The 20,408-nt window shown below is 25.0% G+C and overlaps 4 protein-coding genes across 4 annotated transcripts; 1 reads left to right on the forward strand and 3 right to left on the reverse strand.

Moving 5' to 3' along the window:
• Positions 1-8,679: 8,679 nt before the first annotated feature.
• Positions 8,680-11,571, reverse strand: LOC129609295 (1,5-anhydro-D-fructose reductase-like). The gene is made up of 7 exons (XM_055521233.1): positions 11,494-11,571; positions 10,769-11,048; positions 10,007-10,174; positions 9,772-9,944; positions 9,543-9,687; positions 9,277-9,474; positions 8,680-8,923 (listed from the first exon to the last, which is right to left on the reverse strand). Exons 1-7 carry the CDS (start codon positions 11,508-11,510, stop codon positions 8,726-8,728), a joined length of 1,179 nt encoding a protein of 392 aa, XP_055377208.1. The 5' UTR covers positions 11,511-11,571; the 3' UTR covers positions 8,680-8,725.
• Positions 11,572-11,773: 202 nt separating this feature from the next.
• LOC129609296 (aldo-keto reductase family 1 member B1-like) lies at positions 11,774-14,252 on the reverse strand. The gene is made up of 6 exons (XM_055521234.1): positions 14,085-14,252; positions 12,960-13,127; positions 12,722-12,894; positions 12,497-12,641; positions 12,231-12,428; positions 11,774-12,147 (listed from the first exon to the last, which is right to left on the reverse strand). Exons 1-6 carry the CDS (start codon positions 14,157-14,159, stop codon positions 11,956-11,958), a joined length of 951 nt encoding a protein of 316 aa, XP_055377209.1. The 5' UTR covers positions 14,160-14,252; the 3' UTR covers positions 11,774-11,955.
• A 493-nt stretch (positions 14,253-14,745) lies between these two features.
• Positions 14,746-17,198, reverse strand: LOC129609044 (ATP-dependent RNA helicase Ddx1). The gene has a single exon (XM_055520898.1). The coding sequence runs from the start codon at positions 17,096-17,098 to the stop codon at positions 14,918-14,920; it is 2,181 nt and encodes a 726-aa protein (XP_055376873.1). The 5' UTR covers positions 17,099-17,198; the 3' UTR covers positions 14,746-14,917.
• Positions 17,199-17,443: 245 nt separating this feature from the next.
• Positions 17,444-20,288, forward strand: LOC129609056 (coiled-coil domain-containing protein 186). The gene is made up of 10 exons (XM_055520912.1): positions 17,444-17,867; positions 17,925-18,137; positions 18,208-18,327; positions 18,393-18,453; positions 18,526-18,680; positions 18,743-18,885; positions 18,958-19,378; positions 19,436-19,681; positions 19,746-20,102; positions 20,159-20,288. Exons 1-10 carry the CDS (start codon positions 17,535-17,537, stop codon positions 20,225-20,227), a joined length of 2,118 nt encoding a protein of 705 aa, XP_055376887.1. The 5' UTR covers positions 17,444-17,534; the 3' UTR covers positions 20,228-20,288.
• The last annotated feature ends 120 nt before the right edge of the window (positions 20,289-20,408 follow it).

The raw sequence follows: 20,408 nt of genomic DNA on the forward strand, positions 1-20,408 counted from the left end.
AAAAATCTTTTGAAAATTGTCATGCCATTTTTGTGTTTTTTTTTCTAATTTTTTAAATTTTTAATTAATTTATGGTTTTTTTGGTTAACAGGTATAATAATTATATACGGTATAAATATTTTGTGACTAATTATTAAATAGAATTATTATGTATATTTGTATGGTGAGAAAACAAAAACTGGGAAATTGTGACAAATTGTAATATTGAAGAAAAGAAATGAAAACAATTGTTGATTTTTCATAATTTTCATAAAATAAAATTATGCATTTAAATAATATAAAAAAAATATAGGAAATTGTGGTAAAAGAATTTATTGTGTGTATAATGCAAAAATTAATATTGTGTAAAATTTTTATATGGGATCAAAGAATTTCTTCCTTAAAAACAAATAATTGTGATGTTTAAAGCATAAAGTTTAATGGAATTAAAGAATTCACATTTTGCGAAACTGTGACAGTGACAGCCGCTGAAATGTGAAAATGTTAATTAATCCACTGAATTAAATAGTAGTAGCCGACACCTCAATCTACAGTAGCAGAATTTCGGAAATTCGAATTTTTGTCACAGCAACACAAAAACAAAGACAATTTGAAAAAAAGAAATAAAAAAATTAATACAACTTTTTTGGTTTGTTTTTGATTAAATTACTGTTGCTGCTGCTGCCAATGTAAAATGAATTGCAACAATGATATTTTTGCGACATTTTCTATAATTCCCGCTGTCGCAGTATCGCAGCAATGTAAAAATCGCATAATTCCTATACAATTGAAGTATAAACAAATTTTCTCAATTTATGAGAACTGCGATTTTAAAAAGGTCGAGATTCGGATCCGATGAATTTTAGTAAATAAGAAAAAAGTGAGTTAGAGTCGGGTGTATTCACATTAATTTTTTAGAAGAATATTATTGTACTAGTATTACGTTTTGAATTTTTTTCAAAATGCACATAAAATTCTGTCACCATTCAGTCATTTCATTTTAAAAGCTAACAATTTTTTTTTTCAATAAATCACAAAAGTTTGACAGTTAATATTTAAATAAGGCCATAAAACGCAAAAAGTGACACATAAAATGTGAAATATAATGTACAATAAGCATTTCTAACACATAAGTCTTGACGCTGTACCGTACAACTTTTTACTCTCTAAAATGATTATACGTATAAGGTGACTTGTTAAAGAAGTTTTGGTGAGATGAATAAACGGCAGAAAATTATTCTATATATTCAATATTTTTAAATAATTTTGATCAACAAGAGTATCGAATAATTGAAAATTTTTAACTTCAGATTCTGAAATAATTATATAAAATTATATTCTAATAATTTATGTATATGCTTAGACACAAAAATTTACTAAACATATACTTAACTATTTTCTACAGTAAACTTTTTCTACGCTATATTAACAAATTTGTCAGTATAATAAAAAAAAAATAAATGAATAATTTAAATTTCACATTATGTCGTCATATATGAGATGCAAATATATACAAGTGAAATATAGCAAAACGAGCAGATCTTAAAAAAATTATTAAATATTTTAAGAACTACACATTGTGTACAATGTACTCTTTAGAAAATTACAAGTAAATAGTAAATATTTATTAAGTGATTTATGTATATATTATACATTTCTCAAAGTCAACATTATTTAAAAATCTTCATTTGCGTTTGCGAATCTCAAAATAAAATGTGCTTTGTTTTTAATTTTTATTTGTTAGGCATACATGCATATAAGCATGTTTTGAATTTTAAAGCATGAAAATTTGAATCGAAATAGATATATGTGTTAATTATATATATATCTAGTTAATAAATATTTTAAAAGTGATTTTTTATGACAATTTTTATTGAGATGGAAAATAATATAGCAATATTCCATTTTTTATTTAAAATGGACTTAGGTCACTTTTGAAATAAACCATCCATTTAGTATTAATTTTGTTTTGAATTAGAAATTTTTAATGGATTTGTGTAATTAATATAGTATAAATAGGTAAGAAAGACAACGAATAATGGAACTTGTAAACTGATGTTATATGTTATTCATCGCTCAATAGGTCTTATATTTCAACATTGAGCATTTATAACAGGCGGGAAGAACAAATAGCATTATCTTAACCTACAATAAGTTTAATAAATAAAGTGCGTACTTTTTACTTCTATCTCGAATATTATATGACAGTTGTCAAACAATGTCATAGTCTTATTTATTAATTATTATAATGAAATTGTTTTAGATTACGTATATTTGGCTATATACAAAGATGGGTCGAAGGTTTTTTGTAAAACATGCATAAATAATTTTTATGAAAATTTTAAAATTAAAATCATTAATTAATATAATATATTTTTAATACATAATTTTTTAATATATTTTTGAAATATCAGCAAATTAAGCTTTAAAATGTTATTTCATGTGTCACTATCTCGTATGTCAATCGCTTAAAATATCAACAATTCTCAAAATTATTTAAAATTCATTGACCATTGTTCAACAAATTCATTGTATAAGCCATAGTATTTGAATACGCAAGCAAAGTGTTTATATAAGAAATTTTTCATTGAAAATCTTGAATGAAAATTAGTAAAAAAAAAAATTCTATAATTATATTTACACATTTTTACTTTACACATAAATTTTTCTATAGCATTTTCAATGATTTTAACAATTAAATTTGTGAAAAAAAAAACAAAACGAAAAACACAAGGAGAAAAAAACAAGGACATCCGCAAAAATATAAAGGTTTTTTTCTCTTATTTCAGTTTCTATTCTAAAATTTTATTATTAAAAATAATATTTTATTTTGGTTACAATTAAATCAACCTACAATAAAATACCATTTACAAATTTCTTTTGAATTAATATTAAAATGAAAATATTATTTTCAATGTTTCCAGTTTCTCTCTTAACTCTTTTATTTTATTAATGTCATATCGCATACAAGATAATACGGGAATAAAAATTAAAATGTTTAAATGATTTTTAACATTACATACGTGCCGTGTCGTATTACGTGAAATTTAACAAAGCAAAAAAGTATGTATAAGTAAAAAATTTTATAATAAAAATTTTTAACTACCAATTACAATCATAATTTATTTGATTTCTTGGATTTTTTTTTTTGTTTTTAATGTTTGTATCAATTCTTTACAGGGTGTTCGATTTCTAAGAGAGAAACAATTTTAAAAGACCAATACATAACGAATAAATCAGAATGCTTATGGCAATAACAGACATTAATAACACCGAAATCATAGTAGGTAATAAGATGGTTAGTAACATACGGAATTAAAGTTCAGTTCGCAAAAAATGGCAGTTGTGTAAAAATTAAAGAAAGCTGCAACGTTTTTAAAAAATGAAAACCTAAAAAATTTAAAATTTTTATTGAATTATTTAGTAGTAACCGGCTAAATATTCAATAAGCGTTCAATACACCTTTTGCGTAAACCAATGGATTTTCAATATTCAACTATTCAACCGAATAATTATCAAAATTAAAAAATTTTTAAGTAATGTGTTTCTTCATGAGAAATTGTTGATTCCAAGCTTTCTGAATCATATTCAGTTACAAGTCTAACTAGCACTGAAACGGAGTTACATTTAAAATTTCATATGATATTAGGCTTACTGTACAAAAGTTAGGATTCTGTACAAAAGTTTTACCTATTAATGGAGGTCAATTAAAGAATTTAGCAAATGAACACCCTCTGTATTTAAAAAAACAAAGTATACGTTATAAGTTGCCTTTATTTCGGTTAGCTGATTTTTATGTTTTGCCGAAAAAATTAAGCATAGAAGAAATAAAAATTTTTAATATTTTAAAAATAATATAATTTTTTTTTTTATTACCATTTATCATCTTAATGAACCAATTATAATTACCATTAATATAATGTATAATGTTCAAATATTATTTTTATATTTGCAACACAATTCATCTCTTTCCGGATTTTTTATTTATTTTGATTTTTAAAATTATTGTACATTTTTTATTGTTTAATATAATTAATTTTGAAAATTTAAAAGCAGAATATAAAACTTTGCAAATATATTAAAATTCTCTCGATATGGATTTATTTTTCAAATATTTTATGTGCCTGCAAATAAAATATATATATATATATACAATATTATAAATAGAGAAATCCAAAATAAAAATTTTATGTAATATTTTAAATTTAAGAAAAAATAAATAAATATTAATTATAAATGACGTATTTTGGAAGACGCATATTCACAATTTTAGGCATTTTCTTTTGTCGTACTTCCACCTCGGAAATTTATTCTGACAAAGTACGATATCAATTTTCATAACAAAACCTTCCATTATAATTTAAGAATTTAAAACAATTACCCATTTTTTCAAGCGTTCCATAATAGGGGATCGAAAAATTATTTAAATTAAATATAGAATCTCGGGAATATTGGAAAAACTATGCATTTCAATATCACCATCAATTCATAAAAATTATGATTTATTAAAAATTTTAACACAATTTTTTTGACTTATCGTCATGAGACATATTTTTTTTTGGTTTAAGTTTATAATACGAACTCAGAGATTTTTCAGGTATTGGCGTGACTATGCGCTACTTTTAATGTATTAGAATTAAAGCAATATTACTTGATAATGAACAAGGAAAGAAATTTTATTTTGACAAAATGGAAACTAATTTTTTTAAATAGCCTTAACATGCTACCATAAAAATTATATTATTAATTTTGTTCAATATTATATATTCATGTATTTAGTATAATTTGTCGGAAATATGTCAAAACAAAAATTACAATAAATTAAACAATAATCTCTTATTATTTTAAAATATTTATTCAGGTATATGTATGTAAAAACTAACTAAAATAATAATATAGTGAATAAAGTTTTTTTTATCGTATGACAATTATTCTGGAAAATACGCACCCATGTACATATATAAAATACGGCCTCAGTTTATTTGACAATTGATAGGTATACAATGCAATGCGTGCACAAAAAAAAAGGAAATACTTTACAGGTTTTGACATTCTAAATTTAAGATTAGAAATAGTAACCAGTCTTTAAAAATAAACTGGATAATTTAACCTATATATATATATATATATTTGAGTATACATACATGTATAATGGTATACAATTAGAATTCGAAAGTTAACCTATATTATCAATTGGTATAAAAAATTTCCAATATGATAATAAAAAATAATTAACATTGAAAATAATTCCTATGGTAGTAGGCTTTAGGCAAAATATTAAAAAATTACAATAATATTTAAAATATAAATTTCTGAACAAATTTTTTCATTTTCTTCAACAAGTTAATGTTAATTAATAATTAAAGTTGAACTGTTATATTTTTCCAAAAAAAAATTCTGTATGTGCTTATGTTCCAAAAAAATTTAAATTATGTATAAGACTTTTGTGTTTTTAAACCAAAATCAATTGCGTTCAATTGCGTTAAATTGCGTTAAATTACGTTAGAGTGCGTTAAATTGCGTTAAACTGCGCATAATAATGGAACATATTGAATATTAAAAACTTCAATTTATTTTTCTTCTTACTTCTCCACATTATTTTTAGTCAAATTTAATTATGTATATAAATTTGATTTATTGTACAAAATAATTTTCATTGAGCATAATAGACGTAGGTTAAATTGTAATACTCATTGAAATTTATTAAAATAAATTTGAAAAATTTTGATGATATTTAAAATTCACTTTGAGATGGACAAGCGCACTTTAATTCCGTATTTTTTTTTTTTGTTATTTTCGGTATAAATTGTATGTGTTTGTGTGTGTTTTTATTGCTTTTTTCAATAAACCGGTAAAATGAAGATTTAAAAGAAATAAAATAAAAAAAAAAATATTAAATAATTTGTCATTTCCAATTGAGTTCATGGTCATAATATTGCACTTTTTTTAAAAGATACACACATGCATGTATGTATGTTATGCTTATGTAAATACAACTTAGAAAGTTTTATGCACACATTATTGGTGCTATTAATTAATAGGTATGTATATTGTTGATATTTTGCTTTTTCTAATATTAAGGTGAAAACACATTGGTCTAATAAAATGTAGCATTTTTTTTTTTCAATGTTTATTGTTTTACAATTTTAGTTCAATAAAGTATAGGAATGGCAGCTACAAAATAATTTTTTTTTTGTTTTTGGTAATTCGATTATGTAAAATTGCACTTTATTCAATTAAAATTAGATTGAAAGATTAAAATTAATTAATTGATCTTACTCTTACTCATACATTAATTAATAATATTTTATCTTAACTAATTTTATTAAAACCTAAATTTAAAGGCGTTCAATTGCACAAAAAAAAATATGTGTAGGTTTATTTACTTTTTTGCCTTACTCATTGGCTTATTAAGCATTAATTATTTTATTATGAGTACACGGTAGGCTTTGAGTAGGTATTTTATTATTTTATTATGAGTACACAATGGCTTTGAGTAGGTATTGTAAAAATTTAATAACAAATTTAAGTTTCGGATTCGTTTTTTAATGGGTTATTATTTTTCCACACAAAAATTACTAATAGAAATCTTAATCTTTTTGTATTCTGTCTTGATTGATATATATTTTTAAATTGATATATATTTAAATAAAAGTCTTATATAAGAATTTAATATAAAAACTTATCTAATAAACTAATTTAATAGGGAATATATTTTTTGTACAGGACTCTAGATCATATTTTTTGAAATACTTTATGCAATTCGTGTAAGTACGATGCTTGTATTGTAATTGCTAGTTAAATCGGACATTGAAATAACACACAGTATTTCTTTAAAGTATTACAAAAAAAAAAATTTAATTAATTATTGATATGTAGTTGCTGATATGGAAACGACATTATAAACGATATTGGAATTAATATAATTTCAATATTGTAGAAACTTTGTTAATTTGCTTACTATTCAATTTGGTAACACTTTGGTAACTTAAATTTTTTTAAAATAATATTCCTTATGAATTATGTAGCTATTATGTAATTATGATTTTTTTATTAAATTTCAATAAAGATTAAAATCGTGTATATAAGAAACAATAAAACGTTATTGCTATATTTACTTGTATTGGTAGATTTTTGTAAGAAAATTAAGCTGAAATTTTACGATTATGTAACGAACAAGTTTTATTCCAAAAGATATAGTGTGCTATCACCTTTATTAAACATCACAGGTGAAACAAAAATTTAATACATTTATAATAATACTGAATTCTTAATTTAATCAAAAAATAAGAAAAACAAAAAAAAAAAAATAATAAATCAAAATAATAATATTGGTGTAGGTTGTTTGCCTTTTTATTGAGAACTTTAAAATTAGTATTCAAGAAAAAAAAAACAAAAACAAATACGAAAAAAAAAACTAAAATAACCGTTATTGGTAAAGAGCAAAAACAAAAGAAAATTTATAAGGAAAAGTTCAATATTTTTATCTTGTTTGATTTTGGAGGCTTAATTATCATTGCTATTATATAATACATTGTAATAATAGAGTCAATAGCTCTTCAAATCTTCATTCATTTATAATGTATGCTTTTTTTTTTTTTTGTATTTGACCCAATTTTAATGTTTAAGTGAAGACCTTTTCAAGTACATTTAAAATTATTTATTTAATAAAATAATAAGTTGTAATCGAATATTTCCGCTTTATATTTAGAAAAATAATAAATATAAATTGTATGTATTTATGAATATAAAATGGAATGTGATTATGATAATTGAGTTTGATAATGTTACTGTTTAATTTTTAAATTCTAAATAATGTTTAATTAGAGTCATTATTATGATGAATATTTTCCAAAATGTAATTTTATGTTGTCGATCTGGAAATATATGTATATTTTATTATTGAAAAGATTTTTAACAAAAAATCGTCGCAATGAACTTTAATATTCTTAAATAATTGAAATATTATTCGTAGTAATAAAAATCGGAAAGGTAGGGTTTTTATTTTATATGTTCAATATCGAATGAACTAGACAAATTGAGCAAGTTTTAATTTTCTGATGATGACGTTAGTTGATAACAAATCAGGCGAGGCAAGCTCTATGAGGGAAATCAAAAATGCCAATTGCCAATGCTTTATTTGTGAAGGGAAACAATGTGTTGAAAGTTTGAATATATCAGCATTTTTGGAGTATAAAACGTAAGAAAACTTTTTTTTTTTATTATATATAAAGTTGAACTTAAGTGTGATTAAATATCATTAAATTTCAATAAAATGGATTAAAAATAATATAAAAATGTAGGATAAATCTTTTAAGTGTTGCGATGTTGATATTTTAAAAATTATAAAATAAGTGATATCGGAGTTAATTAAATCACCCAAACACTTGTTATACCTAAAAAATTAATTTTTATTAGTTTAATTGAAAGTAAGGAAATCAGCAAAAAATTATCCCTTATTTTGCTCTAACAAAATCATTTCTGAAGAAAATGCTAAAATATTATTTACTCAAAAAAATCAAATATAAGTATAAGATTCTTATATTAAATAAAATTACATTGTGTTGTATAACATTTTTTTTTTAATAAATATTTCATATAAAATATGTACATGCATATATTTTTTCTATAAAATTTATATTTAATTTAAGAATCAATTCATGTTAAATCATATATAACAAAATTTCTTTACAATAATTACTTTGATTTTAACATTTCTATAAAAACAAAATTTTTCTACGAATTTTTAAAATTCAATATTAAATGGAAAATATTTATGATTTTGCCCTTTTATTAAATCAAATGGAACCAAACGTTCTCCAGTATTAAATTTATCAATTATTTTAATATCATCATCATTTAATTTAAAATCAAATATATCAAAATTTTCTAATATTCTTCCTTTATTAGATGATTTCGGTATTGGAATGGTGCCAATATCAATCTGTAAAAAAAATATGTAATTATAAAATATGTGGATAGCTGTTTAAATATGTCTAAAAATAAAATTGTAAATTTTATCTAGCATCTATGTTATTTAAAGACGTTGCATGTATGCCTTTAAATAAAACAAATGCTAGCTGACAAGCAAATTTTAAATAAACAGAAATTAGGATTTTAATTTTTAAAATTTATATGTATATGAGAATCAAAACCAAAAAATATCAAAACAGTTTTGTTGTATAAAAATAAAATTTTAAGCAAATTTCAATAAAGATTTATAATATAAAATTCATATGTATATAGAATATTCCCGAACAATAGAAGACGATTGCGATTTCAAGAGATAAAACTTACTAGATATCTTAAAATGATTTGGGCTGGTGTTTTATTATACTTTTTAGCTATATTTAAAGTATCTTCCGAATACAAAAAATCTGGTTTTTTTTCATCAGGTCTTGGTCTACCTAGTGGACAATAAGCAGTTAATGTTATATCACGTTCCAAACAAAACTTTATCAATTTCTTTTGATTCAATGTAGGGCAACATTCAACCTATTTAAAAATTTATTAAAATTTAAAAAATAAATTTTATTTGAAATTAAAATTATTATAGTATTTACTTGGTTGGTAACTGGTTTGATTTCACAATTCTTAAGTAGTCTTTCAATCTGTTCGCTATTGAAGTTTGATATCCCTATTGATTTAACATAACCTTTTCTAACTAAATCTTCCATAGCTTTCCAAGTATCTAAGTAATCCACATCACTGTTATCAAATGCAACAAAAAAAATATGTAATATTAATTAAAAATATAAAGTTAATAAAACATATAAATAATAAATAAATTACTTTAGCATTAATTTATTGTTATCATCCTTAGGGAGTAAAGTTTTATCATCTATATAAACGTAACCAACTGGCAAATGCATTAGATAAAGATCGATATAATCTAATCCAAGATTCTCTAATGATTTTTTGCAGGCATATTCAACTCTTTGTGGTTCATGGAATGTACACCACAACTAAAATAAATTATGGATTAAATAAAAAATAAATTATTTAATACTTATTAAAATTTACAAACCTTTGTTACTATAAATATATCCTCCCTTTTTATAACATTCTCAGCAATTTTTTGTTGGACTGCTTTACCAACTTCTCCTTCATTTTCATAAAAGAATGCTGTATCGATATGTCGGTATCCTAAATCTATGGCATATTTTACAGCTTCTTCTCCTTCATTTTCCAAACTCTACAGAATTAAATTAATTTAAGAATTACAAATAAATATTATCTTTGTATTTTGTTTAATTATATTTAAAATATTTTCCAAAAATATATAAAAATAAGAAATGCAATAAGGAATAACGGGAGCATGAAAATACTCATCAGGAACCATAATAATATTAGACAGTTAAGTAAACAAAATCATATTTACTAATAAAGGTGATGATTTTCTGTAACACTGATTAAATTTATCAGATTTTCATATTTCTACAGATATTGCTATAAGGTTATGTTTATAATTTTCTTATCAGTAGAGTGGAATTGTGTTCCTGATTTAAATATTTTTGAATGAATTTTCAAATTCTATCAGTATTTCTGTCAGCCGTGGCATAATGACAAAAAGTTACAACTAAATTTAAGTTTTCACATAAAAATTACAACGACTTTAAATATTTGTTTTTGTTCTTTCATTATTCAACTAATTACATGCATATGCAAACATATCCATATATGTACATAAATGCACACTCATACATATTTGTATACATACATACATAATCACGTTTGGTTACACGGGTTTAAAACATATTGCTAGATGAATTTTTTTTTTTAAACTTACCTTGTACGTACCAAGACCAAAAACCGGCATCTCCAAACCATTATTTAATTTGATTTTTGGTGCTTTTAAATATTCAGATTTTTGTGCTCCACTAGAACTCATTTTGCTCAAAAATTTGCACTGAATTGATGTAACACTTTTTGGAATATTCAATATTTCCTTAGTTGAAATTCGTTCAAACGTATGTATTGGATTCGAGCCAAATGTCCAAAATTTGTTTTTAGCAATAATTGTTTTATGATATTTCGGAAATTTCAAAATCCAATTCGAAATGCTCTGGCTAAAACAAAAAAGTGCACTAAAAATATTAATGCGAGAATTGCCAAATTGATAAAAATTAAAATTAAAAGAGTTCCCATCAAATAAAAAACAGCTGAAATAAACTGTCTCAACTAAACGTCACAATTTTGTCACTTAATAATTTTTAATTTTTTTTTTTTTAAGAAATTTGAATGATTTTATAACTAAAGTATTTTCTTCTTTATGATTAAGCATATAAGTATTTGGAACTGTGTAATTCTGATTTTAATAAATGAAAAATATTTGAAATCAAACTTGTTTTTATAATAACAACAAAAAAAATCAATTAATAATTATCTCAATAAAAAAATTCTATCTATTAATAGATATGTTTATCAAATTCAAATTTAAAGATATATTAATGACTGTTCATTTAAGTTGTTTATAAAATATAAATTAGTAATCACTTCGCTTTCTTATCTTACCATTGTAAGGATAACATTTTATGATGTTTATTTAAAACTTCCAAAGAATTCAAAATATGAAACTAGAACTTGACATTTATAGTAAAAAATTCAAAGTAAATTATTTTTGCGGGGAGCTGCCAAACTGTTATAAAATTGTAGAATTGACAGAAAATCAAAAATATGCTTAAATTTTGTTGGTAAACCAAAATATTTCATACCCAACCTATATAATTTTAAAATTTCGTAGAAAAATCTGAACAAACGAGTCAATAAATCAAGATTTTTCAATGAAAAAACCTTTTTTAATAAGTACTTAAATATTTATTGTTCATAACAAAATTTTGATTTCAAATTGATATAAAAAACTTGTACAATTTTTCAAATTGATATGTATGTATGTATGTGGGTCTATATTATGTATTCCTTCATATATAACTGTATTTCGTACATACATGCATGTGTACATATCCAGGTACATATTTAATATTCAACATTAAAAGGATAATATTTGCTATTTTTAGCATGATCCATTGGAATTAACCTTTCACCGGTATTATATGAGTCCAAAATTTTATGCTCTTCATCCGTTAATTTAAAATCAAAAATATCAATGTTTTGGCGGATACGTTCCTTGGTTACGGATTTTGGAATAGGTACAGCATCAATTTCGTACTGAAATTGTTATTATTATTTTTTAATCAAAATTAAATATTAAATTTTATCGAATTTTGACATTTTTTCATAATTTTACATACTAGATATCTTAAAACGATTTGTGCAGCGGTCTTGTTATATTTTTCACCAATTTCTTTAACTTTATCATCGAATATATAGTTAGGCGTCTTTTTAGCTGGATCTGGTCTTCCTAATGGACAATAAGCAGTAACAATGATATCACGTTCTTTACAAAACTTAATTAATTTCTTTTGATTTAAAGCAGGATGACATTCAATCTGTTAATTGAAAAATTAGATAGGTAAATAAAAAAAACTTCTAACAATCTTGTAAAAATTTAGTAAACCTGATTATGAACTGGTTTAATTTTAGCAACAGAAAGTAATCTTGTCAATTGTTCACTATTAAAATTAGAAACTCCAATACTTTTAACTAGACGCAAATCAATTAATTTTTCCATAGCTTTCCAAGTGTCAACGTAATCAACATCACTGAAAATTATAATTTTTTTTTCTGTCAGAAAACTTATTATAATAATAATGCATTATAATAGTACAGCAATTAGATTAACCTTAATATTACATTTCCACTAGTATCTGTAGGAAACATAACTTTATCTCCTTGATATTCATAACCGTATGGCCAATGCATTAAATAAACATCAATATAATCTAAACCAAAATTTTTCAAAGATTTACGACAAGCATCTTCAACTCTTTCTGGATCATGAAAGTGACACCAAAGCTTAAAATAGATAGAAAATAAAATTTATTTTTATGATGTTCAAATACTTAGATATTTATACTTACCTTACTGACAATTGTAACATCAGATCTTTGAATGACACCTTCTTTAATTTTAGCTCGAACAGCTGCACCAACTTCGGCTTCATTTTCATAGAAATATGCGGTATCAAAGTGACGATACCCCAAATCAATTGCATCTTTTACTGCTCTTTCGCAATCTCCACCAGTAGACTAAAAATATGTGGATAAGTAGGTAGATAGGTAGATATGTATATATGTATGTACATATATTAATAATAAAATTATTATAATTACATATGTATGTATTTAGAACTGTCTTACTTGTGCAAGGTTAGGGATATTATTGGAAAAAAGACTAGGTACATAAGAAAAACAAAAACTATGTTTAATAAATAGTAGCAATAATTTTTTGTGAATTTGTAAACTTATAAATGGCTACCTACAAACCTAAAAACATACATATGAACATTAATTGTTGATAACTAACGAAATAATTCAGATAAAACATACTTAATTTTTAAAGCGATTGTTTAAACCAATTAATATTCAAAAAATTCTCTGATAATGTAGGAAGATATGTACTTATCTCCTACCTAGGTACTTATTTATATAGTATAAAAATGAAAAACAACAAATTATCCGCATATTACATAACGTTTAAAACTTAAAATATTAAAATGTAATTTAATACCTTGCTGTTAACAATTTTAGAAAATTAAAACATATTTACCGCACCCCCTTATAATATTATCATCTTCAATAAACACTCTTATCATTGAATAGGTTTATTTTGCATGTACATATTATGTATATAGTATTTTCAAGGTTACTCTAAAGAAATTCACATTGAAAACATTCTTATAACTACATATATATACATATGCATGTGAATGTATGCAAGTATAGATACCTAATGTGTTCTAATATAAATTTATATTACGGATGCATATTGTATGTAATTAATTGCATATTATTGTCAGAATATCGTAGAATCTAACTTTATTCAAAAACAAGTTTTAAATCCATATTATTCGTAATGGAATGCATGGAAAAGTATATACATACTGTACATATGTACATACATATTTTTAGCAATAATTAAAATACAAATCACAATTTGGTTTTTTAAAAAATTTAGTAAAAAAAATGTAAATAAGATTCACTTACAGTATATGTTCCTAATCCTAACGCCGGTATTTTGATGCCATCATTTTGTTTTACTAAAGGTACTGATTCCGCCATTATTGTAAAAATAAAATATATTAAGAAAATTAAACAATATTCTGAATAAAATAACCAAATGACAAGATTACTTCCACCAGTTATAATGCAGAATTAATACGTAAAATTAATTTATGAAGTATGATAGTCAAGTTGAAATTAATTAAATCGTGTTAAAAGCTTTTTAACGAAATTTTACCTTTTTTTAACGAAAAAATGAATGTTTTTCTGTTAACTAAATAAAAACAATGAAAGCTCACTCGAAAGCTCTTACATGATTGAAGATAACATTACAGGTAAAAAACATTATTGAGGTAATTACTTAATAACAAATGTTATTTTTTGTTTACATTAAAAGCAAGATTTGTCTTTTCTAAAAATTTATCAGATGAGGATGAAATTTATAAAGGATTATAATATGAGAATAATATAAGGGGATCAACTTGGGTATTCCTAATTATTGGCTATTAAAAATGCATGAAATAAAACTCATTTTACGGTATGTAAATTTGAAAATTTAAAAATTAGCAATTTTATTAATACACAATATTGAAAAATAAGTTTACATATTACAATTCTATACTTAGCAGTTATTACGGATTTACATCCGAATTCGGTCTAACAAATCCCCCGTTTATATAACCAAATTGTTTAGTAGGAGAGAAATAAATAGAAAGAAATAAATTTTTTTTTGGATCTTCTGCCGGTTAGCTAAAATTTAATGATATATGAAAAAATTAAAATTACAATTTTTATGAGATCCCAGTAATCTTCTTTCCTTAAAAGCCTGCATGTTTAAGGAAAAGAGTTTGCGCTTTCAATTCCAATTCACTTAATTTCATGACAGCTGGTTTCAATTGATCTACGTGAGTTTGATAATTTGATTGATTATTTGATAGTTTTTGTCCATATACCACTTTTCCATCAAATTCATTTGCCGGAACCTTAATATCAGTATCAACTTGTTGAATAGTGACATTTAAATGTTCTTCAATATCAGCTAAATAATTTTTTTCTTTATACCAAATACAACAACCGCCGTTGTCAGTTAAATTTGTGTTCCAACAATTACGACCACGTGAAGCACACCATTCTCCATGATACCAAACCTTTTCTGGTACTGTCGAAACGAAACTTATAGCAAGACCCATACGTTCAGCACGACCAACACGACCTATACGATGCACATAATTGGATTTTTCATCTGGCAAAGTTATATTAATCATATAGGGTAATCCAGTAATATCTAAACCTCTAGCTGCAACATCGGTGCATATCAAAAATTTCACTTCTTTTCTTTTAAATTTCTCTAAATTAGCCTTTCTTTCATTCGGTTTACGATCACCATGCAAGCATACACAAGAATATTTGTTACCACCACGTTGCTTAAGATATCTTTCTAAATTATCGCAATCTAATTTCGTCCTGCAAAATATAATGGCTCTATCCATTTTATGTTCTTCAATTGCACGAATACAATATTCGCCTTTAAGCAATTTCACTGCCTCAGAGAAAGCTTCTGGTGTTCTTACCCCAGGACGAACATCATCTTTTGCATGTACTCCATCTGTTTGAACATGCTGACGAAGATTTTGCCAAAGCAAATCAACTTGTGGATCAACTTTTACTACCACATGATGTACAGTTTCTGGAACAGCATCTTCACCTTTCAAATCAACCCAAGTAGGGAAATACATTAATCTTTCAGCTAATTTTTTTACTTCGAAACTATGTAATGTTGCAGAACATACAATCATTTGAAGACGTCGACCATCAGATGTAATTTTTGGGATTTGTTTATGTAGCCTATCAATCAAGTCTGTATAACCTTGCTTTAAAAGCCCGTCAGCTTCATCTAAAACGAAAAATCGACAATGCGTTAATGAAACATGCCCCCCTCCTATAAGATCTTCTAAACGTCCAGGAGTCGCAACAATTATATCTACTCCAGATTGCAGTTGTGCCAATTGGTCTTTTACATTTACTCCACCGATTAGTAATAATTCTTTCAAAGCAGGATCCTTCAAATGTTTCTTAAATTTAGTTATTTGATTGCAAGTTTGTTCAGCTAATTCACGACTTGGTTCAATAATAATTGCTTGAGGAGCATTTGGCTTGATTTTATTGTCTTCACTTTTGGCAGTCGATGAAGCAAGTGGATTTATTTTCACGTTTCGTTGCTCACCGTTACAAATAGCCACGTAACCTTTTGGGGGAGGATATTTAAATTCAGTCTTTCCGAAATTGAATGACATCTCAGCATTTTTTAAAACAACAGCTGGATAAAAAGCTTCCTTTTGTAAATTTCTTTCAATACGAAAGGCTGTACCTAAATCAACACCGTTTTTTGTATATCGGATTTCAAAATTGTCTAAGTCTAGACAACATCCAATGGCATCTTGCATACCAAAAGCTTCTCCATAATCATCAAATTGTTTGTTGTTGGATTTTTTCCCTGTACCTCCAAATCCAAAACCGTATTTACAAGTTCCCAAATCCAATTTAGCTTGTGTAGTAGCCCAGCCAACACGGCAAAGGCCTTCATCTGTAACAACAGACTCAAAATAATATTTTCCAGATCCCTGAACTCCAGTGGTAGAACGGCATCCATGCCATTCCTTGAATTCTCTAGATTGACATCTCAACCCATCTGGCGTTACAGCTAAAGCACTACTTCGATCAAAAAATGACATAGTCCACGGTACTATAGCACCTTGCGAATTTGATTTTGTTTCCTTTCCTTCCATTATATCGCGTATAGTTTCCCATGCTATTTGCACAATTGGTAAACAAAATGCTCCAGTTTTCCCAGATCCAGTTTCAGCGGCCATTAAAACATCGCCTCCACCTAATATAAGTGGTATTGCTTCGGCTTGAACATCTGTTGGCAAATTCCACTCCATTTCATCTACAGCTTTAGCGATTTCAGGGAGTACACCAAATTCTTCGAAGGCTGTCATATTTATGGAATAAAGCCAAAGATAATATGAAAAAAAAAGTTATTGATTAATTTTTAAGCTAAACCCGGCAATCAGTAACGAAATTGCAATTTATGGTTAAATAAAATTACAAATGTCAATTATTCTCATTTTTGAAGTATATATATATATATATATATAATGTCATATTTCAAAACAATCAGTATTCAGTAGTGCCAACTATAAATTAGATTCACAATAGATATTAAATGTTGACGAAGTTCATGCTAAGCTCTGCTATTCTATTAAAATCTTAATAATAGTTTTATGTTGTCTATAACTTTTCGATCTGGCAACTTTGTTTGAAATTGAAATTGACAGGAAAGTTTGCATAGTTGTTGATGTTGGATTTAGAGCTTTTTACAATCTTGTAATTTTTTGTAAAATAATTTTATGTTAATGTAATTTGTAATATGAAATGGAATCAGAAGAAAATAGAGAAATTGTTGAAGATGTAGAAAATATAAAACTAAATGAGGACAATATTGTGTCAGAACTCGAAAACATTGATACTTCAAACAATAGCCCGGAACTTGTGCAAAATATTGTAGAGAAAAATCAGAAGGAGGATCATGAAAACGTAGACAGTATAATAAGCTTGAATTATCAAGAAGAATTAAGTCAAGCAACAGAAAAAATAAATAATTATGAAAAATTTCTAGAACAACTGAAACTAGCATTAAATCAAAAAGACAACATAATTGCTCTCTATGACAGAGAAAAATCTATATTAGAGAAGGAGAAAAATGCGGTAATTAAAAATTACTAACAAAAATTTTAGTTTTTATATAAATTTTCCTAATTCTAGCTTAAAAAGCAAGCAGATTTAGCAATTAAAGAAAAGGAAACCATAGTTTTACGTTTTGCTAGCAATGAGAAAGCTTTGATTGATGCCAAAAAAGAGACGGAGCACTCTGAGAAACAATTAAGTGAAGCTAAAAAAGAGATTAAGAATATTACAGGAAAATATCAGATATTAAATGAGGAAAAATCAAGAATTCAATATATGCTGGAGGAGAAGGTAAATAGGAACGCGTTCAAATACAAAAGTTTTTAAATTAATTTGTTTTTTTTTTTTTGTATTTGAAAAGTGCCTTGATATACGAAAACATCAAAAAGAAATAGAAAAATTGAAGACAGATGTTAGTAATTTAGAAACAAAATTGAAATGGAATACATTAAAATTAAATCAAGAAACTGATGCGAAAATTGTATGCTAGAACTCTAATTTATCATATTTAGAACTGAGTTTTTATTATATCAATTTTAATTTTAGGCTCTTGAGAAGAAACTAGAGGAAGAAAAGTTTGGACCGAGGGCAGAAGAGAAAAATACAGGTAGAAGTATTTACATTATTTTAATTATGTATAATTTTCAATAATTTGATAAATTGAAATTGAAATTTAAAGAGCAAAAACGAATCGAAAATGAGGCTTCAATGATTTTATTAAAACATGACGTAGATGTAAAAGATAAGCAACTAGATAGTTTTAAAAAAGAAAATAAATCTCTTTCGGAAAAAATTTTAAGTTTACAAGAAAATTTGAGTAAAGAAATTTTAGAGGTAATTCTATTAAAAAGTTTCTTATATGTACTAAACAATTCAAAATAATTTTGAATTCGCAGAAAAATTCACTGTTTACGGAATTAGAAAAATTAAAAGAAGAGCATACATCTGTACAAAATGCATTGAGTAAAGAAATGCTTAATTCTGCTAAATTACGAGGACAGTTGGAAGAATTAAATGTTTTACAAGCTCGAAATACTATGTAAACCATTAAAAATAAATGCTCACTTCCTTTTGCTTTAAGAATATGCAAATATTTTATTTTTTATTTTAGAAATGAAGAAAAAATTTCCAACTTAAATGATACCGTGTCTGAATTAGAGGAAAAACTTAAAGATTGTTCTCATGAAATTCAACATTTACGAGACAAGGAAAAGGAATTTTTGGGTGTTAATAAAGAAATGAGTGAAAAAATTGCAAATTTACAAAATCATATATTATTACAAAATTCAAAGGTATTAGCAGCAGAAACTCAGTATGAAATAATAAAAAAAGAAAAGAAAGATTTCGATACGAAATATGATATTCTTCAAACTTCTTTGAATAAAGAGATTGAACAACGAAATGAAGAACGGCTTCTTCTTTCTAAGCATTTATCTGAAAAAACAAAATTATACGAGAATGTTAAAATCAAATTAGAAGATGCTCTTGGTGATTTAGATGCAACAAAAAAGAAACATTCGCAAATATTTAAGGTGAATATAAAATATTAACTTTGGAATTCTGAAAGTATAGTCTGTTTTGCATTTTAGGAATTAAATAGAGAAATTCATAAATACAAAAGACTTTATGAAGAAAATCAATGTAAAGTAAATGAAATGGCTGAAATTTCTACAGCTTGTGTTAATAATAGTAATGATAAAGAGATAAATCGTGATGAGTTGTTAAATAACGATAAAATTAATCTACATCAGTCAACACTAAGCAGCAGTCAAAGTCAACAAAGTGATAGTGAATCTGATGTGCAAAGTAATTCATCTTTAGGACAACTACCAATGGTTAGAATTTTTTTATGAATTTTTATATAGCAAAATATCTAACTTGAAACCATATAATTTTAAGGAACCATCAAAAGAATATCTGGTAAATAGAATCTTAAAACTTCAAAAAGCAGCTGCACGTCAAACAGAAAAAATTGATTTTTTGGAGAATCATACAATGCAATTAGTTGCTGAATTACAAAAGAAATCGAAATTAATACAGTATTATATGGTAAGAGATCAGGTTGGTGCATTGACCTCAACAAAAAGCGATCAAAATAAAACAGAATTAGCAAAATATGGAGGTGTTATGTCAGCAATTTATGGTGGTATAAAAGGTGCAAACCATACAAGTATGACTTTAGAGTTATCTCTTGAAATAAATAAAAAACTGCAAGCAGTACTCGAAGACACATTATTAAAAAATATTACTTTAAAGGTATATTCAAAATAATAAAAAAAAGTAATTTTTATATGTTAAAATAATTGTTTTAGGAAAATTTGGATGTTCTTGGTCTTGAAGTGGATAAGTTAACTAGAGAATTGCAAAAGCAAAAGAAATAGACTGAAAATATATACTAAATATATTTATATATTCCACTATTCATTTATTATTATAATTAGATTATTATCAGTTAAGTGCCATTACATTATATAAATGAATGGTTATAATGTTTTAGGTATTTGTTTCATGTTTCAGTTTAAGTGTAATTGATTAATAAAATAAAAAATATTGAATTTCACA

This window comes from Condylostylus longicornis, unplaced genomic scaffold, assembly GCF_029603195.1.
Source record: "Condylostylus longicornis isolate FDR11 unplaced genomic scaffold, ASM2960319v2 ptg000038l, whole genome shotgun sequence".
Classification (NCBI taxonomy): Eukaryota; Metazoa; Arthropoda; class Insecta; order Diptera; family Dolichopodidae; genus Condylostylus; species Condylostylus longicornis.